The 23,693-nt window shown below is 38.3% G+C and overlaps 1 protein-coding gene across 32 annotated transcripts in view; it reads left to right on the top strand.

Moving 5' to 3' along the window:
* SOX6 (SRY-box transcription factor 6) overlaps window positions 1-23,693 on the top strand; it is a 374,330-nt gene that overhangs the window by 273,014 nt on the left and 77,623 nt on the right. For 18 of the 32 annotated variants that reach the window (XM_072929673.1, XM_072929674.1, XM_072929672.1 and 15 more), the window contains 3 exons: window positions 2,078-2,201; window positions 7,424-7,522; window positions 10,425-10,504. In XM_072929673.1, the coding sequence (XP_072785774.1) occupies window positions 2,078-2,201; window positions 7,424-7,522; window positions 10,425-10,504 (303 nt within the window). The remainder of the gene's footprint in view (window positions 1-2,077; window positions 2,202-7,423; window positions 7,523-10,424; window positions 10,505-23,693) is intronic. The other 14 variants (XM_072929686.1, XM_041716789.2, XM_041716787.2 and 11 more) reach the window with 3 other exon arrangements.

Here is a 23,693-nt window from a genome sequence, read left to right as displayed (position 1 = left end):
AAATGGTATTTCCCCACACTTACAGAAGTGCTTTTATTTGAGAGTTTAAACAAAATTTATACAACTGAGTTGATCAAAATCTACAGGAATGCATTGTAGGATTTGGTTATGATATGTTTCAAATTATCTTTATGACACAATGGAGTGAAATACTTCATTGGGTGTGTTTGCACCTTCACTCAAACCACAGCACTCTGATCTCTTCTGCATCTTGTGAGACTGTGTTGGAGTATTATACCTCTGCTGCTCCATGTAAATACTTTATGTGGGGGATATTTCTTATGATTTTGGCTCCATTTGATTAGATGTAATTTAGAAACTACTACAAATTTTTGTTAGTTGTATTGCATTGAATTTCTTCCTGTACAGTTGCTTCTATCAAACAAAGCCTGTTGTTTTTCCTTTGCTGTGCTCCTTTAGAGAGGATGTATAGAAACACCAGACAGCAAAACCAGCACCATTTTATCAGAGCTGAATGCCTGTTCTGGGCACATGGGGATCAAGTCCAATCTGACCAAGTTTAATGCATAACCTAAAACACACAGCCAGGCTTACCTCAGCTAAAATGAGAGAAATAGCTGCGTAAAGCTAGTTTCTTTCACGCCCCAGTGCCATAGCAGTAATTGCACAAAGACCTTTTTTATTATAAGTTGATTTTCCTGAGGAATGGATTCAAAAAATACTGTAAAGTGTTTATTTTTTGCTTGACCTTTATTAACCTCCATCTTAGGGCTTTCCCAAGAGAAGAGTTGTTGGTAAATTAACCCTCATAGAGACACACAGTAGCATTTCTGCACTGCATCAATGGTTGTGAAAGTAATGGGGATATGACAAGAAAATTTGGCACTATTTAAGCAATGTCACAGGTCAACATATGGGATTTGACCAAAAAAGTTTTTTAGGAATTAAATGCAAAAAATTGCTTGAAGTGTACTTTAAGTTTTTAATAGTGTTTAATTCCACCGATTTACGGTACGATGAGGGATTTTTTTTCTGTCTAAACCCGCATGATTTCCTACATTTACCAGCTTTGATATATAAAGCATTATATGTTTGCTTAAGTGCTAATCAGAGAAATTATAGTCAAACCCTCGGGTATGTCTGGGGTTAAGAAATGATGGATAAAAATTCTTTGAGATCCTACCCACTGTCTCTGAAACATGGGTACTGTAAATTAAGGAACTAGGAAATTACCTTGTGGGTTTAACAGGCATCATCTTATCACATAATTCTCTATATATTGAATACAAATGCTAGTATAAGGAGAAGAATCTTTTCCTTTGTGCATGTTTGTGGTTTTTCGATACATTTATTACAGTCAAATTAAATTTGATATAGTAGGTTTTGTTCTGAAATGGTCTCTGAATGCAGCTCCATAATTACCAAGCTACATGATAGCACATAAAGCTGTAAAACTGCTTAGACAGACAAGCAATTTATTTCTTATAGTGAGGTGTGTGTGGCAGAGTATGTTAGTTTGTTTAGGAGCCAAGATTTTGGAGCCTTAAATCTTAAGAGTTGTGGTGTTGACTAGAAGGCTCTTTAGTACGCTGGTGAGATTTTGAAATAACATACCTGAGTTGATGGTATTTATGTGAACCATGTTGTAAGATCTCAGAATTAAAATTTTCCTAAGGTTGCTAAAATCTGAACATCAAAGTAGATACTGCAGTGTTAGGTTGCTTCTAAATGCTCATCACTGTGTGACCAAAGATGAGAAAACCTGTGAAAAACTAATAAAAATACATATCACACTACTTTTAATAAAAACTTTGTTTTCTACCTTTTTACCTTGTGCCTGGGTAGGGAATACTAATTAAAAAAAACCCCAAAACAATGTAATAGAGAACCAGGAAGGAGTAGGGAAATCTGCATCTCACCCAGACTGTTACACCTTTGACACTGAGGGAAAACAATGTTTGTGAGGGCTTTGATGTGATAATGTGAAGTTGGCAAGGATTGCATTAGGGTGAAGGTTCCGGGGGACTGTGTGAACGCAGGAACACTATCAGTGCTGGAGAAATACCTGTCAAGACAAATTTGTGCTATTTCTGATCAGAGGCTCTCTTCTGTTTAGCAGGTTCAGGGTCACATGCCTCCGCTCATGATCCCAATTTTTCCACACGACCAGCGGACACTGGCAGCGGCTGCTGCAGCCCAGCAGGGATTCCTCTTCCCCCCAGGAATAACATACAAGCCAGGTAAGCTCACAGGGATGCGAGGCTTTGCACATTTTAAGACATGAACGGTAGCTTCTTGCGTGATCTGTTGCATACAGATGATACACAACAGGCATAGCTGGCTGGAAATTATGTGGAGCTTTTGCAACTCCACTTGAAAAAATACTTCTGGATTGAAGGAGGTGTGTAGACTATTGGTTATTGAACATCATGATTTTTTTAAACTTAATTTCCACAAAGTAATTTGCTTTAAATATAGTAGCCCGCTTGCCTAGCAATTTGCATCTGGTCTGCCCTATACAACATACATGTCTTTAATTAATTCTGTTATCTTCAGAATATTTGTGATTCGTAGCAAAATTTTTACTCTTTTGTTTAATTTCAATTAGGTTAATAAAAGGTTTCAGTAGTTCAGTTCTAGTCATCATTCAGACTCCTAACAGGTCACATAACCTTGCAGCGAAATATGTTTTGAGATGATTTAGCAAATGTTATGATTTCTTTCTTTTTTTCCTCTGAGTTTACAGGACTCCTGGGGAATTCAATTAGGGATATAATGGTTTGAAGCTACTTGCAGAGCCTCCTTGTAAACAGGGCTTTAAATGTTTAAAGACACTTTGCCAAAGGAATTCAATGTAGGAAGATATTTAAGTAAATAAAAGTCAACCTTATTTTCATTTGTACATTCTTTGTAAGTGACCTCAGTCCAGAAGCAGCAACCTTCTTTTGCTCATTAATAGTATTCTCTGTCAAGCTGCCTTTAGCATATTAACCTGATAACTAATAACTACAAAACATAAGTAACAGGGTTTTTTTATTCATTAAATTTGAAGCGTACAAAGTAAAGCATTGATCCTGTTCCCACTGATATTAGTGGTGCTTTTCCTGTTGACTGCAACAGGAACGGGGTCAAATCCAATGTAAAGCCTCATAATAGATGATGTAAACAGCATGCTAATTAAAAGCCAGGTTGAACCTAGAATCTTTTCTAGCAAGTTTACTTAGTATTAGATGAAGTAGGGCCAAGCAGGATTTCAGCAAGTATTTCCGTTTGTCCCACTCCCTTCTGTCTCTTTAGTCCAGAGACGATCCTCTTTAAACACAGATTTTTTTGTCTAGCTATCTTACTTTCAGGTTTTGAAATCCCAAAGTTCTTGTCTGATTTGACTGCACACCCATCACTCCCCTCACAACAGGGACCAAAGACAAAGGGTTGGTGGAAATTGCCTAAAATGCCCTGGCTAAATCTTCTCACAGACAAGAGAAAGCCCATGCTTTCCTTGCTTCTCCTGTTTTAACCTGAGATCCTTTCTGAGTAGTCACTGTTAGTGACTCAGCTGATAGTTGTGCTGCCCCCTGAAAGGCATTAAGTTCAATCATGTTGTGTTAATTTTGGCTCTGTAGAATTCTTGATACAAAAATGACTTAGGAAGAAGACTTACCAGCACATTTTCCTGAACATGACCAATTTTCTGGACATATTCTACAGTATTCCTCATAGTACCTATCTAACTTGATCCCACTGAACTCCTAACAAGAGATGATACAGCTTTAGGGCATTTCCTTACTTCCCAGCATGCAGAAAGAGAGATGTGTAACAAAATTTAGAAGAATGAAATGCAGGAAGAAGCCTAGGCCTAGATATCTTGGAAAGCAGTGAAGCTGTTTGCTGGTGTAAGTGGTTTAATTCCAGATGATGCTAGGAAAAATCACAATTATCTGGTTATAACCAGTGTCTTTAAAGAAGTTAGAATTTATATCTTTATATACATATATATATTTATATCTTCAATATATATATTTAATTCTACTGCATGTGTGGCAAAGGTAGATGGGCAGGTCAGTAGCTTCCGTCAGAGATATATTATGATAAAAAAATGCTGTAACTACACTTGGTATTGATTAATTCCTATTTTTGGCACTCTCGGAACAGTAGTTAAGGAATTAATGAAACTGGAGATTAAGCTATACTCTTTCATAGAGAGGGTTCTTCAAAGTCATTTCTGAGGAATATTTATGAACTTGACTGATACTACCTGTTCTCTTTTACTTTTGTGAGAAATGAAACTTTCACCTGCCGAACTGTCAGGTTAGATTTGCTCGTACCTCTGAGGGAAGACAGGATTAACCCATCAGATGCTTACCAATTTCTTTTAGGGTACAGGTTTAGCTTCTGTTGTATTTTACTGCATTTTGACATTGGCAAGACTGAGTTTTGACCCTGCCAGTTTTACCTGACATTCAGAAAATACAGCGAGAGGCATTTCAATAATAGCAGTGGTGGGGACTAAGTATGTTTGAAACTGACTGTGTCATTCAGGGAATGTCGAATATTGTGTGCACAGTCACTAAATCTGCTTTGCCTACAAATCAGCCTAGATATAAGCTGGCTCCAAAGTGGGAGCAGTGCATCAGTGTGACAGCACAGCCAGGATGAGAAGTCCTACCTTGGTGTACAAGCGGGGATATGATTACGTGTCCATGTCCATGGAGAAATATCTTCCAGGGCTAAATTGGGAACCAATTTCATGGCTGTTTAGTTCAATGCCAAGGTAGCACTTAGCAAAACCAAAACTGTTGCAGATTTGCACACCAACGTTAGGCCTTGGAGGAATAAAATGGTATTCTTTAGCAAAGTAGAATAGTTGGTACACTCAGCTGAAGGTCCTGCAGAAGAGAGGAGCATTTATTAGCTTCTGAGGCCCTTCCAGTACATGTCTTGCTGCTCATGAACTTCTGAGATCAGCAAATCATTGGGAGCAGGAAACTTAAGGACTTGCTGATATACAGCTAGGATAAAGCCTGACAGGAGAAACTTTCCTTCTGCCTGGCAGAATCTATAACACTGAGGTGGCTGTAGCCCTCCCCCCACAGTATTTTGGAGCTCTAGGAGGTGAAACAGGCCAAAGTTAGCAAGTGCTGATGACAAGTAATAATTGCATTAGAAAAAAAATCCCCAAAGTCCCATGCTTCCTTATGTATCTCAAAGTCATGTAATATAATTTTCCGGCATGGTAAGTACTAATTGAGAAATCAGAGCTGCATAGACCACCTAATTAATTTTTTATACATATTTCAGTATTTATACTGTATACCGGATTAATTAAAACTTTAGGGCGCTGTGCATCTCAAATGACTGTTGTGACTATTGACCTGCAGGCATTTGACGAGCCTCGTAGAGTACCTGGTTGTGGGGGTTGCCACTTATTCCAGGGGGAAGCTGAGAGTGGCAGCTGTTAGGAAGCTAATACTTGCCCAGAGATGCTACACAGTTAATAGAATTATTTTGCATTCCGAGGAGAGCAAAGCAACTGCGCTGGCTTTCTGACTGTGACCACTACACTTACTGCTTGAAACTGGTGGGCAGCATGAGTACCATTATACCTCCTCTCCCACTGCAATTTTCCCTTCATTTCCCTAAAAACGTGCATCCAGAAAAACTTAGTGGGCTGGAGTATCCTTGAACATGATTATTTTGTCCTCATTAGGTCAGGAGGACAAGGCAGTGAGTAGGAGGAGGAAGATAAGCATAAAGGAAGAGCAGTTCCCTCCTCCATCTTTCAGTAACTTAAAGCATTACTTCAGTCAAGTTGTGTGGCTGAGAGAGTACAGGAAAGCAGGATGATGATGGAGTAAAGATATAAAGCAATGTTAGGTAGGAGCCAGACCATAAGCCCAGCAGATCTCAAACAGAGAGAGGGAGTGCTGATGTCCATGCCAATTGCATAATGGCAGTCCATGAGGCATCAAAATGTATGATCACTTTTGCTTAAAAATGTCCTGCAAATATTTAGTGGTGTACCATTTCTTTGCCAGATCTGGAAAGTATCTCTCAAAAAGATTATTGAAAATAAAGACATTGAGTAGAATAAGACTCAGTTTAGACAGGTTTGTTGAGTGATATGCTGCAGTGTATTTTCAAGGCTTTTTTTTTTCATATTTTGTACAAGGCTGGTATAAAGCCCATGACTAGAGTGGCTAAGAAACAGCCCCTATATACCTACCTAGAGCATTTAGCTTTATGCACAAATATAATTTACAAGAGAGTTTGCTATGCTGCATTGTGATGTGAAAATGGAAACTGATTTCCTAGGCTGGTGGCAGAAACAGTCAACATTTTGACCTGATTTCTGCTTCTAGTTGCACTGGCAAATCAGAGAAAGTAATATTTATTAGGGAAAGGATGACAAACAAAACTGTCAAGGCTTATTGTCATCAGGCTGGACTTCAAAACATTCAAATAGTGTGAAATATTTGTCATCAAACTAATTAAACTCCTTGATTACTGTAGCTAATCCACATAACTCACACAATATTATATGTGCTGGATTTCTCTGATATCCAACATTGCAATTTCCATTTGGAATAGGTCTTTCCTATAAGTTTTTTCTAAATTTTCCTATAAGATTTTTCTAAAGCTCTAAGGTAGTCTAGATTTTCCATATCTAGTAACTGGCAGGTGCAAACAGGAGGCACACACCAAATCCACTGGGTACTGGGTTGCCTGTGTGTGTTTTCATGGCTTCATGAATCCTTTTTCTAATGGCAATTCCCCAGGACTGAGTTAAAGGCTGTCATGTGTCCCTTGTTGGGTTTTACTTGGTTGGAACAAGGACTTTGAAACCTCGGGATTTGTTGTAGCAATCATATATGCCTCAGTCCTAAATAATGATGCAAAAGCTGAAAATGATGGCAGGCAGCTGGATATTGTCAGGTAGGACTTTGCAGTGAAATGTGCAAATTTCATAATTTTGCGAACACTACGTGCAGACAGCAAATTGTGGGGGAAGCTGGTTTTGCTGCAACATGAGAATGTCAGTAAGGCAGAGCTGCAGCAAACCTACGCAGGACAAAGGCACAACTGAAGCAGTGCCATGGGACAGGGGGGATGCTCCACGGTATTCCCTTAGTCGGTTACCTCTGTTTCCATCTTCCTCAACCCTGATGGCTCTGGACAAGTAAAATTCATGCCCTGTGTGGGAATACTGTGGGAGTGTCCATCTCTCTCCCTGCAGTATCCTGACAACACCTGAGGTTTGCTTTGCCCCATCTGTCCATTATGTCTGGAAGGATGGAGCCCTGGAACTGCTGACTTCTTGCAGCTCTTCCAACTCCATTTCCTCTCATTCCATGAGTGTGAAGAGACAGATTTTACAATCCCAAAATGGTGGGAACGTCATCAAGCCAAAATCTTTGTAACTCAGATGAGGAGAAGCAGCTTATGTGTTACAATTGTGTTTTAGGAAATACTGAAAATAAGGCAGCACCTTCCCCCTACTCTGGGTCTCACAAAAGCCAGACATCCTTCTTTCCTCACAGCTCACAAAGCCTTGATCTGGAAGGTAAGTCTATACATCCTATAAATAAAGTCTGCTAAGCTTCATCTCTTCATCCAAGACAAAAAGAAACATTTACATTATTTCTGTGTAGAATAACACAGCACAATTGCTCACTGCTTTTATTCATTTGGAAATGTTGCTCAACCTGACAAACGAAACAGAAGTCTGGCATAATTTTCCATGGCTTGTAAACACCAATTTATATATAAACAACAGCAGCCAAATGTAAATAGACAATCAGCACAGCAAGGAGATTGAAAAGATCAGTTTGCAAAACATGACAGATTTTCTTCTTCCAGCATTCTTCTTACTCCTGGTTATCAAAGGCCAGCACACACTAGCACTTAAGTCAGACCTGTTTGAACATGTCCTCCTGCCTTTTGTACAAATTTAAAGGAATGGGTCCTCACGCAAGCATTCCAAACTGAGAAACAAATTGGGAAAAAATTGCTACAATACATTGCCTGATTTCACGCCAAGACAGCTATGGAGGAGCTTCTTGATCCATTCTTGCACTGAGAAAATGAGAGGGGGAAAATATGTACCTCTGTAATTAAAACTTACAGAGCACTCCTTGCATGCTCAGTTTGCTCAAGGGAGAAAGAAATACCTTTGCTCTGCTTTTAACTCCTCGGTGTCAACAAAGTACTCCAGAGCTGAAGGAGTAATAATTTTCATTCTCAGCCCAAAGATGCTGCTGCCATACCAGGACTTGGCCATAATTGAACACATTAAAGTGAGGGCAAAACGGGACAGTATTGGGTTTTAATAACAGATAAATGGCACAATCCTGTGAATATTCTTCTTCCTGCAACAAAAGACAGCACTGTAGCCAGCAGGTGAGCAAGAGAACACTACAGGGTGTGGTGAAGATACTATTAAATTAACTGTGAAGCCAAAAACTCTGTGTGAGTGCGCATGTGGGTATAAAATATCTGGCTATTTCAAACCATAGGAGCATGACAGCTGTGAAAAAGGAGTGCCGCAGGGAATTCTTTTAGAGTTTGGGTTTTTTTTTAAATATGTTTGACATGGAAAATGTTTTAGTACAAATAAAGCAACTGGTATTGAACTTAAAAAGTGCATGCAGAGGGGGAGGGAGAAAGAAGAGATTGCTGTGTGGAACAGGGATGAATAATTCATGATATTTAAAGAAAGAATGCCTCCAAAATGTTCTGCAAGGCAGTCCATGCTGATAAGTCGAATGGTTATTTCCCCCCCCATTTAAAGCATCATTAATTCAACAGCTTTGTGATTTTTTAAAAAAGAAACCTTGTAAGATATTTCTGAAAGAAACGTTATTTAACTTAGATTATGATCTTATTTATTCAGATAATTTCATATAAATATCAAAGATACGAGTGGAATTATTTAACCGTAAAGAGACAGTTTAAGTACTTCAAGAAAATAATCTAGAAGTCTTTTTGTTGATTTTGTTTTTGAAAGAAAAAAATCCCAACATCATTGCGCGCTAAAATCAGCCTCATGGAATGGGGAAAATAAGAGGAGATATTTTGAACATTACTCTATAGGACATCAGTACAATATAGTGTGAGTGAATGCATTGTAGCAGAGCTCCATATGCAATCAGAATCCAATTGTTACTGGACTGTGTACAAGCACATACTGTGCTCAATGGCCTGATGAGGTATTATGGATATGATGCAAAGAGACCTTGTGGATTAGACATGTACAATTTATTAAAAAAGTGAAACTGCCAAACATTGTAACCAAACTGGATACAATCAAACTTCATGTGGTAAAAAGAGAGTCCTGAGGAGTCTGGTGGCTGCAAAGATTTTAGCTATTGTTATTTATTTGAGGGGGTTGACAAAAAAAAAAAAATCACCTAGTTCTTGGAATGTCCTGACTATATTATACTGGATTTCTGTATTTTCTCCTATTGCTATATTCTGCTTTCAGCATGGAAGATTTTGTGTAAAATAGACTGATTACTGTAAAAATATCTAAAAAATTCACAGCCTACTAAAATGTAGCTTTCATATAGTATATAACACTGATTTCAAATAAGTAGCTGGATCCAAAGTGATATTCAGTTAAATCACAGGTTCCTATCCATCACTGTATTCATTTTTGTATTACAGATTACACTGCTAGGCTATTTCAGACTTCTTTCTCTCCCTACATTGATTAAGAGTCCAAATGGCACTGTGTGCTGCTCATCTACGGGAACACCCATAGATGTGCTATAAGACACCATGTTACAATACTTTGGAAGTTTTAGTACCTGAATCCTCATGTAACTGAGCACCTGTCTAATCTATTGACTTCAGTAGGCCCTCAGATCTAAGAGAAAATTAAAATTGTATTTCAAGCTATATAAAAGGGTGATTTAATTTTGTTCTTCCCTATGACTACCTTAAGGGAGTTGTCCCAAGACAGAGAATCCCAAAGCGAAACAAGAAACCTCAACCTGTATTGAGCCAGCTGGGTACGTGTCCCAGGAGCCACTTGACACTGAAAAGAAATCACCCTGCATCAAACAGGACTGATATTTCTTGAGTTGTAACAGATTTTTTTAATATTTTTTTTTTTTTTGCTATGGGCGCCACTGGGGTTTCCTGGGGTATCTTGTCTGTGTGTCTGTGGTTGTAAGACCCATTTTGTGCCCAGGCTTCCACGCTTGATTTGAACATAAGCTTTTGAAATTGAAAATCACGAGTATCATATTTATGTTTTGCCAGTTTGCCTACCAGCTATCTGCTAACAAAAAAAGTTCCAAGGGAGCATGGCAAGTCTGTGCCCAGCGAAGCCTTTTGTTTTTGCAGATGTTTAGGCTTAGAGGAGTGCTGTGGAGCACAGGCAATCCTAGGGCCCTGTTTGCACTTGTCTGCTGCTATTCTCTGCTCATTGTCTGAACCTGCACGCATTGTTCTCCCGACAGGTGATAACTACCCTGTGCAGTTCATTCCATCAACAATGGCAGCTGCTGCTGCTTCTGGACTCAGCCCTTTACAGCTCCAGGTATGTGCCAGAACAAAAAAATGTGGGATGGAAGCCAACATTTTAGGGGAAAACTGCTAACCAGCTGTATGCTAAATAATAGCCTGAATGTTAAATAATTTTTGAGCACAGCCCAGGAGGATTAACACCTTATGTACTTACAGTACAGCAACGTGCAGCCAATCTTTATGCTGTGAGTGAAAGATATTGTTCTGTGTGTTTTATATTGGCAGTTAATGGTATTTTTTTTATTTAAATGAAGAGTTGATAGGAGATAAGTTCAAAGATATTTTTGTACTTTATTTTCATGTGGTCGCTCCTCTGTAGCTGCAATGCACTACCTATAATTGGAGCAGTCAGTGTATCCAAACAAAAGTGCATTATTGGGTTTTAAATTTTGCCTTTTTTTTTTTTAACTGCGTGGTGCTGACAATACAATAAATTGCAAACTCTTTTAGCTTCTGTATTTAGGTAATCTCAACCTTTCTGTGCATTAAGCTGGTCAGATGCCAAGCATGGTTAGAGACTTAGTTTGGCCATTTATTTATTTTTGGCACATATAGAATGAAATGTTGTGAAAGAAAGATTTACATGCCATATTATTAGCTAGCTTCTTGTGGCAAGAAGTTTTTAATTTCAGAAGAAAAGACACAACAATGTCATAAATAATGAAGAAACAGTCAAAAGCTTTCAGAGTTAAAATGTGTGGAAAGAAAGTGACAGTGAACATGAGAGGAAAGGCCATTAAAGATGCATGTAACTATTTACAAGTAAACCTTTGAAACCCCTATTTGAGTTAGGTTACAGTCAGGTTCAGAAGCAAAGTAGGAATAAATTGTGCCTAGAGTAGCAAAGTATTGCCATGCTAATACCTAAATATCTACTTTGTTTGCCTTTCTGTGATTATCTTTTTTTTTTTCCAGAGGGGTGAAAGCAAATTAAAAATCCTTTCCTCTTTACCTTATGATGATATTCTTGCCAAATTAACTTAGGATAAGTGAAAACGTGACCAGAAGTTGTTCATTGACCCCTGTTCATTGATGGTCCAGAGCTGACAAGAAAGACTCCTTAAGCTTAGGTCTGACCTAACCTCAAACCAACATTTGGAAAGAGAACACCTTGACTCTGCAGGCAAAGTTCTCTGAAAGTAGTTTTGGGTCATAATAATGTGATGTATTATGTTGTTGGACAGGATTGAAACCAAAGGAAGTTTCTCAAAAAGAAAAATAGCAAGTATCTTTTGAAAGTGAGTATTTGACTACTTATTGAAGCAAAAGTCTCATTAGCTTTAGTTGGGAAAATACTGCAGAAATCAGCTTTGTGAATAGAGAGACTGTTTTTGCTGCCTTTGAAATACACTAAAACAAATAGTGAGCCTACACAAGACTGCAAGGCAGGAAAGGATGAAAACTGCTCAACTGTCAAAGAAATGGGATCTAAACCACAGACATTCCTGATTATTTTCTTTTACATTATCCATTTGTAACTTGACCCACATATTTGTACATCAGACTTGATCTGAACCTACAGCAATAATGCACTTTCATTGATTTGAAGAAATGATAGACTGAGTTGTTAAACATGACGAGAACAATTAGAGAGCAAACAACCAGCCGAAATGGATGCTAGTCAATTCAAGAATATTCAGGCTTGGGGGTCTGAATTTCCATTTAGACATATTTACTGTAAAAGACTTCTTTTGTTTGTGTGTTTCCCCCACTTTCTATTTTGTTTGAATTTCATCTCTATGGGATTTCAAAACCTTTAATGTTTCATGGTTATAAGAGCTTAAATAACAGAACACTTAACCTTTGGCTGATACCTGCTCATCAGATTGTTAAAGTGCCTCAACTAAATTTTATTTACTCCTACTATTAATTTTCTCTTTGTGTCTATTCTCTGTGTTCCCTAAATGAACACTTATTTGGGTGTGTTTGTTGGAGAGAATTTGTTGTTATACCTGATGCGTCATGAAGACTGTTAGGGGTGTAGCATTTCAGCTCATTTTTCCATCTTTGCTTCCCTTCCCCCTTCTTTCTCTGTTCTGCTTCCTTTCTTTCATGCACCCCACCCACTTATTTATTTACGTGAATGCTGTGACCATGGTATCTGAATATTTCCCAAGTGCTTAAATATACTGATCACAAGAGTAATCTCTGTTCCTTTCAGCCAGTGGGAGAAAAAGCTAATTTATTTGCAGGTTTGGCTTTGTTTCTACATGTGAGTGTGTGTGTAATATTCATGTTTGGAGAATCTGGGGAGGGAAAGCTGTGTCAAGTGAAAGAGTTTTGCAGTAGCGCTAACATTTCAACTTTACCAGGGCATTATTATTAATTCCAAAATTATTTTCTATAATCTGTATCCAGCTATGGAAATTCTGCCAGCTTCGATCTTGTAATTCCCCCTTTTTTTTTCTACTTATGTTTTCTTTTATTTGGAGAATCATGTTGTAGGTAGGAGGTAGCAGCAAATTTTTGTTCTTTTGTGTGTTAGTGCAACTTCTATGCAACCTCTGAATCTAACAGAACAGAGAACTAGGTACCAGGTACATCATGTAACAATAGCAATTATTTCACAGAAGATCTTTCTTCAGTGGGCAATTGCTAATTAATGATTTGTCTGTCTTATTCAAGCTATTGTTGTAAAAATGCTATAAAAATGTTATAAAAACTTTCTCTGAATTCTATATTTGTGTTCACCAGTGGATTACGTATCTCTATGAGTACAAAAAACTTTACTGAAATCATATACAGGAGTTTCTCAAGTAACTAGTTTGACTTTCATTTGTAGTGCATTAAAAATTAAAAGAAAAAAAAAAAAGTTCTCCTTCAGCAACAGACCAGTTTGACCCATCTTCTCTTTAGATTTTTGATCACATTGATCATCACATTGATCAATTCATTATTGGTAAATACCATTAATATTCACTTGTAGCTTTCAATATCCTGAAGTGAAATAGTGACTACCACACTTTTATTCCTGAATCGGTGGCTTGCTCTGCTTTGGATTGATACCAGATAGTTTCTTTTGATCTGTATACTGATCTCATGAAGGTGTCATTTATGATGTTGTTGACAAAAATACTTAAAACTCCGTGTTTCATACTTCCCATTGACATCTCAGCCCCATCTCACCAGTTTCCTCAACAAATCAGCCAAAAATTAAATAATATGCATGACAGGACCAAGCCTTGTTAGGACTCTTGGCATGAGAGGGGATCTAGATGATGAGGGAACAGTTCTCCTAGGTATAGTCTGATTGGAGAAAACAAGTTATTTCTGTTCACCCTTCCAGCCTCAGTGAATAGTTTGCAGATTCATTACCAAGCACACCTGTGGCACGTGAAACAGTTCTGATACCTGGGTGTAACAAAAGCTTTTTTACTTTAATTAATCAGTATGAGATGTAAATTGATAATTTTCCTTTTGCTCCTCTTCACATACACCTTCTTTAGAGTTTTCCCCCTTTCCTATTTCCCTGAACTTTTTCCCAAGCTGTCAAATGGCTGCACTGGTATTAACTGATCCTAGAGATGTGTGGCCAGCAATCTTGCTAAATGAGTGGACTTGATCACTTAATGGGTTTTTCCAGCTCTCATGATGCTGGTAGCAGGAATCTAGTTACTGGGAGTGGCAGATGTGGCACCTGTGTGTCCTTACTTTCAAACAAGGAATTTTACTATATGCCATTTAGTGTTTATAAATCCCCATGCCTTCATTCTTACATATTTCTACAAAGCTGTCTAGGAGATAAATAAGGAAGTGTCGCAACTCTCTGAACCACGACTGATAAACTGTTGATAGAAATGGAAGCATTACAATGATGCTAGCTGGAGTTATTCCTAAACAAAGTGAGCTCTAGGAAAAAAAAGCAAAACAAAAAAGCTTTAGTTCATAACTCTTTCCCCAAACTATTTGTGTAATTTGTCCTTCAGAATTTATCGCTTATAACACTAATGAACCTTGGCGAATCTTAACTATAGTTGCAGCTGTGTTCTTGGAACCTGAAGTTTTTATAATGCAGTTAAAAAAAAATTAACTAAGCATATATTTGCCTATTTTTTTCTGTCCTCCCATTTTATCCTACTCCTCCATACTGTCTTCCAGTTGCAGACAAAGTAAATGACCTTTTTTACACTGCTGGGTGCAGATCCAGTATACTGCTGAAGCATTGCATAGCCTGCCTCAGGGGCACAATATTAGTAGAGGGAAGGCCAAAGAATGCTATTTTTAGTTGAACAGTTCAGCAGATGGAGGCATGAATACTCATATATCTGAAGGTTGAGGGGTTTGAACCATTAATTTTGATAATGTATTTAACCCTGGGAACAATCAGAAACTGTAACTCCAAGGTTACAATGCTTTTGACCTTTAGAGAACAGAGGGCACTTGCTACAGTAAACAATATATTACATTTCTACTTATTCCAATTCTCTCACATGTATAAATTTCAGGGCATAGTTGACATTTGCTTTCCTCAGCTATTTTAGTGCTGGTCCTCAAAGTAAGTCAAGAAGAATGCAGGAAAGAGGCCTATGTAATGCGACAGTCATGTAAATATGGCATTTAAATAGCTAAGTTGTTAAACGTGTCCCTTTATGAAGAAATATTATTCTGAGGAACCAGAATCTGGATGACTTATTATTTCAGTGAAGAAGTTGTTTTAGTGGACAGCTGCTCCTCTGTTTGTTGTAACCTTAACACGATTTTTCAGCAGGGCTAATGTGATCTGATAGTGAGAGCTCACACTGGAGGTGATTTGGTCCCACTCTAGTACCACATCATGCAAAGTGATGTACCTGCCTTATGTCTTACTAAATGATGCATGCTCCTCTTCAACAAATATAGCAGTTAAATATCACGCAGCTTAAGTATTTCTAATTAAAATATCTCCATGTGTCAGCATATTGGTAATGTATTATTTTAATCCATTTATTTTGTTTATGAAACAGTGACATATGTTTAGATTGTGAAATATATGAGCCTTAAAAATCACTTTATTGAAGAAAATTAATTTCTACAATGCTGTCTCAGTAATGTGTTCACTCACCCAGTCAGTCACTGGCAGGGCTGCCAGTCTTAATGTTGGTTAGACACAGTTTAACAGTTTTATCTGACATAACACTCTCGGATGTAGGCAGTAATTTTTTTTTCAAATGCAAAAAACATGTTTTTTTCCATTTTCTTTCTTTCTTCCGTCCTTTCCCGCCCCCCCCACCCCCCCCATCCTTTTTTTAACAAAGTGAAGAATGGGGATTGGGTAAATATGAGGGAGATTTGGTGAGACCAATAAAAATTAAAACCAGCTAGTTACCTTTTCAAAGTTAGACACTGTAATTTGTTTGTCAGCGGGTAGATGTTTGGGTCAGCACTGTGAGTGAGTGACTGTCAGCGGGAATTCCTACAAGACAAGTAATTTCCCTCAATGTATTACTGACAGATTGCTCACTTCTTCAAATCACTAGAGAAAACAAACTTAATATTGTTACAGGCAGAGTTTCTGTCTTCATTAGCCTTATAGAATGATTTTATCTAGCATTCAAAGACTACTGAGCTCTATGTGGACATATTTTAACAGAATGTTCCTTATTATGATACAGTGAATAGTGGTCTAAATTAAGGGGATGGTGTGTGCAAATTTCAGTATATGGAAGTAGTAAATTACATATTTTGGTCCTTTTCTCATGTAGAAATTTAGGTTGTAGCAGAGAAAGGAGAGAGGTCGAAAGAAGATTTTATTAAGGCTCTGAGAGACCAAGCACGCCCTTTAATGGAAATAAAATTAAAATTATGCAAACCTTGCAATACTCAGGAAAATTTAATTAAAATCAATGAAATAGTTATACTTGTTCCTTTGCCTACTTGAATGTTTATGTCTCTGTATGTAATATCTATGTTATCAAGTTGAATTATATCAGTGGCAGTATCAATGAAAATGATGTCATGGAGTCAATATTTTACCATATGACCTCCTTTCTTTGCAGAATTTCTTAGTAGTCTATCCTCTCCTACTCCTTCTCATCTTCAGCCCTGAATTATTTGGCAAAGTGATTTTCGTCAGGAAAGGACAGGACAGCCTATCAAAATTGAGACTTTTTGCACTAAAATATCACTTATGATGAATTTTTTCCCTAGGAGGGTTTTCCTAGCTCCCTCTGTAACATCACAGGGAAAAGGAGTCTCCCTCTTCTAGTTGGTAAAAATGGACAGACAAACAACCAGAACCACTGGGTAATCAGCCTGGTGCTGCAGCATTGCAAGAGCCTTTTCTCACCCATTTCATGCCCTGCACCTCCAATAACTGCTTTAAACAGCGTGTCTTTGTTACACTCCTTCTTGCCTACTGGAACGGTGTCATGCTATTTAATAAAAAATTGATAGCAATGTTAAGGAAGAGACTATTCCTATAGTCTGTAGCAGTTCTAGGCAAATCCAGGTTAATTCCTGGGCTGCTGTTTCCTCCCACTGCAGGAAGGACAGTGGCCACCAGACTGTCACCCAGCCTGGCAAAGCTCTCCTTCTGTTCCCTTCAGATGCCCAACCCCTCCTCCACCTTGGGAAGGACTCCTGTCCTGCTCCTGCTATCCTCTCCCAAGAGGAAAGTCTTTTCAATCTGGCAGCTAGGACTGAGGCTCCTGGCATGATTCCCACCTTTTGCACCCTTAGATCTCACCAAGCAGGACAGCTGCCTTCCAGGCCCATATGCTGCTCCTGGGAGAATTTGCCATTGAGATCCTAAGTGGCACAGACATCAACTCACTTATCAGGAAACTTGTATGTTTAAAAGGATATTATGCTTATAGGCTGGATGGCAGGATGTTTCCTGCATCTCTTCAGTCTGTATTAAGGCAGAAGCTGGAGCCCAAGTGACTGGGAGAGGCTGAGCCCCCAGCATCAACAAGATGTTCTTGCTGCCTTAACCACTGGCCGCCCCTTGCTGAAAGCCCAGGCTCTATTTTAAAATCATTGTGCTTTGCAAAGCTGCCTCCCTGGGGTATGTATTCACTCAGAAGCCAGCAAGAAGCAAATAAGTTACTGCTGCATTTACTGACAGAGCACCAGAGGCACCAGTACTACAGAGTGCCATCAGGGGATGAGCACGTTTTTTAAATCTCTTTTAAAACTGTGGCATCCCTTTGGGGAATAGGTTGACTGTGGGGCATACTCTGAGCTGGCAGTTGGATTCCTTCAAGCTTTCTAGAAATGTATATGGTGTGTGCCTTACAGGAATTAGCTGCAAGTGAGTATGTTTCTGGAATTTTATTATACTTCTGATAACCACAGAGCAAGCTGCTTAATTTGGCTACAAATTACAAACATGAAGGATTTTTTCTTGTGATGGTGTTCACATGTTTGGTTGTTTAGGAACTAAGCAGGAGCCAGATTAAAGATAAAAATGTCTTTTTAGTTAGGCCTGTGCACAAAAGAAAATAATATACGCCAGTATTACCATTCCATCCTGACTAATTGCTAGAGAAAAAGAAAACTTACCTTTCATCTGAACTAAAAGTTGTAATAACAAGGGTAGTTTAGATTAGAGCCTCTTGGTGTAAACTAACACATGTGTGTGCTCAAAGGAAGCAGAAAATTTATCTTAAAGATGCCTGGACCCAAAAGATATCATCACCTGCTTAATTTCTGAGGGTTTTTGATTAGAAGAGCATATGCCCTCCCACTGACCCAGTTCAAAAAAAGAGGGAAATTCATAGAAAATGAGATAAAACTCATCAAACCAGTGTGTAGATAAAGCTATCACCAAGTTGAAGAGGCTTTACGGATGGAGAAATAGGAATGGTGTGGCCTTCAGTGCACTGCTTGTTTAAAATGGGTTTGGTCTGTGTTGTTTTTAGAATCCATATGATTGAGGAACTAGAAAAGTGTCCTAACTAGAAAGTATTGGATTCATCTGTCTGTTCCTCAGACTCAGCATGAAGGCTACATATGGCTGGAGGCACACCAGAAGGTTTGCATGTCAGTCCTGAAAAAGAGACAGGAGGGAGGAGCGTCTTCAGGCGTTACAACAAGAAAACACATCATGCTTAAATTTCAGTATTAAGGAATTAGTTGAGACTTAAAATAATCTTTCACAAAATCTAGTGAAGTAGACATAATAGGGCACATATTTTGGTGTTGGGCATGAATTATAGCAAAGCATGAAAACAAATGGAAAAGTATTTCAGGTGTAGGAATAGTGAGAGCGTGCTGTCAGGTCCACCAGCATTTTTGGAAGTGAAGTGAGAAATCAAACAGGCAAAGTCCTTTCAATGCAGTTGAATCATTTGTGCTATGCTCTAGACACAGAACAAGTCACCAGGTTTAACCAGTTTACAGTGTTATTTAATAACACTTCTGTGAACTGTCCAGGGTAATTCATCCAGTACAGGTCCTCTCTTCTGCTGCTGTTTTCAGCACCTAGGGGAGGGTTGTTCAGGCCTTATAATCTATTTAACCCAGTCCCAGCACTGCTGCTGAAGTATCATCACACCCACTGCAGTTCAGAAAGCACAGCAATCTTACGCCAAACTCACATTTACTGGTGTAAAATGCATCATCTTCCAATGAATTTATAATAGTAAGTTCCCAGTTACCTGGTTTTGAGGTGCAAATGTGATTTTTTTTCTTAGATGTAATTTTTATAAGCACCATTTGAATATGTTTTGCATAATTTTGTGTGTACTTCCTATAAGGAAATTATTTAATTTTCCTTGAAGGTGCATGAAAGTTCAAAATATATGGTAAAAGATCAGTTGAGCGATCTGCTAAGCAACCTGTAAAGCACAATTATTTCCAATGCTTTAAAATACCTGTAAGCGGGGCTTGTTTTCTGCTTCACAAAGAAAACATTTCACTGTTTTCTGCATTTAAATATACATTTTAACTATGTTGACTTATCAGGTAACGCAGCAGGCTGAACAGGGACAAACCATTTTTAATGGTATGTTAATTGAATGGGATGCCAGAGATGCACCTGAGTGACTTTTTTTCCCAGATATGCCCCAGCTGACTGATAAAGCTTCTCCTGATCAGTAGAGCCAGTACATATTTATTATATCACTGTCTTCTGTCCATTTTTGCTGGCAAAAATTGTAGAATGGCTGCGAGCTACCACAAAAAGTAAGAAAACATTGCAGCTTCAAATCCCAAGCAGCACTTTCAAATATTCAGCTCTTAAATGTAGAGTTGCCTCAGCATCTTCTCACAAGATGGGGATTCAGATGTGGGAATTGAGAAAGGCAGTTTAAATGGGATTTTTCCTTTTCCCTGACTTGCACCCGTTTATTGATGTATCATTATTCTGTCGTGGGAGCACACAGGAATTTAATTGTTGAGCTTTTGCCTCTCAGAGTGCTTAGCAGTGGTGAGCGTTCAGTTTCCTTGTTCTGTGTCTGCACAGTTCTGCAAGGGAAATACTGCAATCATCATGTTAAACAATTTCTCCATCTGGATGGTCAGACAGGGAATGAACCCACCATTCTATGCCAGACTTTATGAGATATATCTAGGCAAGGTTTATTGCCTTTTTTTACCCCCATGTCCTGATTTCCTTTTTTCTTGCTTATGCCTCATTTTCCCTGTGTGCGACCAGGGTGACAGACCTAGAATGTGTACACTAGAAGCAACAATTGCAGAAGCATCTCCCATAGGATTAGGAGAAAAATGATGGTTTTAGACCCCTTCAGCTAAGATTGTCTGCCTTACTGGCAGTAGTACCTGTGACATGGACATGTCCCCACTAGGAAACTCATTCACCAAACTCATTTCACACAGCTCAACAAGCAGTTACTCATAATTGCTTTTAATCTTGCTGACATGAGACTGAATGAAACTCCTGACTTTTCTCACAAAGCCCATCTATGTGTTAACGTTTTTTGAAAGAAATATCAGAAATTCTGAAATGCAAAATTTGATGAGCTTTGATAGCTATCATCCCTTCAGCAAACTTACTGTAATTAATTGGTTTTCAGTCATATAATTTTCTCCCCTTATCATGAGGGTCCTCCTTTTTACGCTAGCTTTAGTGCAGAAGACATTTCTATAGGTGAAGTATGTGAAACTATCTGAATTTGTGAGGTAGCTGCTTTTCATATAGACCTCTCACATTTATTGTAAAAAATACTTCATATTAGCAGTAAGGGCTAAAACCCAGAGTTTTAAGGAAAGGCTTCTGAAAGAATACCAGAAAATATTTAAAATTCTTTTTATGAATAATCTGACTTACAGTGCACCAGAGGAGGTAATACTGGATAGCATAAAGTGAATGAAGAAAACTGCTCTGATGCAACCATCTGGTTATATTTTCATATTTTTCTGATAGATCTGGATATATTTTACTTTAAGTAAGTACTGCTTATTCACTTTCTTTGGATATAAGAAGAGTTTAAAACACCAAAGCCTTTGGAACTATGTTTGGAGCCATGCTGCCTGATCCTTGCTTGCTTTCCAAGGTGAGCTTGCTAGTCTGTTACCTTTAGTACCATCCTCAATTTTTACAAGGAAGAATTTATGCTACAAAAATGCCAATAGCAAATTCTAATAGTAGCAAACATAGAAAAATCACATACAGATTCATCTTTAATCATCTACAGATTAACCTTTCACATTTTTTCTTGAAAAACATAATCTGCTGGAAACTTCAAATTACTTTTTCAAGCAAATGCAGTTTTCATTTGCTGTGACTGGCTTCCTACCAAAGGTATCTAAGTAGGGTGTCTCACAGTTATTTTGTAAAATAATAAAAAATGTTGGATATTTTTTGCAAATTTTCAAGATGTGTAGTACAATATATAATCTGGGAGAACAACAGAGATGAGGCTATTGTGTTCTTTCCTGTGCATGGTAAATAACAGGAGAATTGTGATCAAAAAGTAGCATATCAGTCATCTGACAGCATTAAATGAAGGAATGCAAATCTTTGTGCTTAAGAGAAAGGTTTTACTGATGTTTCCCCTGTCCTCCTGCACAGGGAATGACAGTAGATATTTGATGAAGTATTTTTTTCTTGCTATTTACAATATTGTATTAGAACAGTGGTTTTATTAATGCCCACATTTGTCTCTACTAGGAATACCTAGTTATATTCAGATGTACCTAGTTCAAGTGCTGTGGTATTGCAGCAGCAGTGGATCCATTTCAAGAGGAGCACAGGGAAGATGGTGACTTGTTCTGGTGCACAGAGAGTGGGTGTTTAAATGGAAGGTCTGAGGCATGATTCCTTCTTCCTGGGTCCAGGTGCTCACCCCATGCCGAGGTGGGAGAAAACAGAATTCACTGCCTGCCACCCTCTCTGCTCCTGAGGTGAGCTGTGTCCCCAGGCTGGCCAGGGAAAGGGTGAGCTGGGAGGTTGCACTGTGAGAGTGCAATCCTCCTGCTTTAACAGCCTCTCATTAGGTCTTCCTCTAGAGAAAAATACAGCAGGGAAAAAAGAGGCAGTTTTGGCTTTGATCTTGCTTTCATAAACAACTCGAAGAATTTGCATGGGAGCAGGAAACTATTCCATTATTGTCACGAGCAAAAATACAAGAGAATAGATACACAAAGTAGAAGAGACGAGAGCAGTTAGCACTCCTTTATTCCTTGTCAGAACTTAATCTAGATCAACTAAAATGTTTGCTGTTTTTGTCGTGCCTCAAGATAAAGTGTCAATGTTTACATACTCCTTTCTTTTAGACAAAAGATGCTTATTGTTTTTGAGCCCCTCAGTTACTATCTATAGGAAATTATAAATATGTAGGAGATGCCTAAGTTTGTCTCATTTTTAAGTTGTGTTTTTGTCTAGTTTTTTTTTTTTTTTCTTTTTTATAAAGAGCAGTAGCTATAACCACAACAAGCACTTTGTGTTACGTGCTTCTGTGCTTTTCCTTATTTTTGTCCTTTTCTTACACCACAAAGAACCGAACCAGAGCAAAGTTAGAAAGATGAAAAGCTAATGTGTTTATGGGCCGTTGCCCCACTAGAGGGAAAGAATATTAAACATATGCTGTGTATAAAGTGGCTATTTTTTAAATTTTTTTTTTTTTTATTATTATCACATTGTTCTTCCTGATATCTGCTTGATAAAGAATTTTTAGGGGCACGCACAGCAAGCTGTGCCACTGCAGCATTTCACTCCCGGCCTCCCTCACTCCCCGACTTTGCGCGGTAACCTCCGCCTATCCGGCAGGTTGAGCGCCAGCAGATGAAACAGATGTTTGGGCCATACTGGAATGGAGCAGCATGCTGCATCAGGACCTGGATATTCCTCCTGACATCTGGATGCTGCTGGGCTGGGAAGCCTGCCTTGGGCAGGGAGGCTGGAGGAGCCTTGTGGCAGTAAACATAGGGTCCTCACTGCGCTTTAAGCGATTAGTGCACTGGAGCAGCAATAATGCTGAATTATCGCTTGGATGCGTTCTTCTAAGGAATCTTGGGACAAAGGGATAGTCAAGGAGGAGTATTTATGGTAAAGTCATGTTCAAAAAGACAAGACTAATTGCCATGTGTTAAAAAGCTTGCTTTCACCCGATTGTAGAATTATTATGAATACTTTAGGAAACTTTTTTTACAAAGCAGCAAACAAATAGCCTGCACAAAAGCCTCCTATTTTAATTTAAAATCACTAAGATGAAAAAACGACAATTTCAGCTACTTTGCAATTTCATGCTCTAGTCAAATTGTAGGGAACAGCAACAAAATGTGACTGAATACAGGAAATTGTAGGTAAACTAATGTGCATGCCTACTAGAGACAAAAATGTGAACTTCTAATAGCTGCAGGGAAGGATATTAGGTATGGAAGCTGTCTGACTTATGCATCGACTCTTTATAGTTTCACTTTATCAAGCTGAAAATTCTGCTGTATGTGCTGCTACAGCCTAAATTGTCTGCTGCTGTACTTTCCTTTATGATGTGTGTTATTTAAACACAATAGGCATACTATATTGCATGGAAATAGGTGTTTAATGTTTAGTGATTACTGGCTGTTGGATAAAATAGCATTTAACATGGTTTTCCCCCTCCTTGCTCCCAGTAAATTTTTTATTTTTAAGACCAGTGTGTTTAAATAAGGGCCTTCCCAAACAAAATACAGCTTTTTGGATAGCATGCGGTAATATTTGAAGAAGACTGGTTTATTTATCATTTAACCTCCAGTATTCTGAAAGGGTTATATTTAATTAACACTGGCTAAAGGCCTGACCTAAGAGGCAACCAAAAGTGATTGAACTGCATTTTCAG

This window comes from Taeniopygia guttata, chromosome 5 (assembly GCF_048771995.1).
Source record: "Taeniopygia guttata chromosome 5, bTaeGut7.mat, whole genome shotgun sequence".
Taxonomy (NCBI): domain Eukaryota; kingdom Metazoa; phylum Chordata; class Aves; order Passeriformes; family Estrildidae; genus Taeniopygia; species Taeniopygia guttata.
The sequence above is the reverse complement of the archived record's forward strand: the minus strand, read 5'-3'. Positions and strand labels throughout refer to the sequence as shown.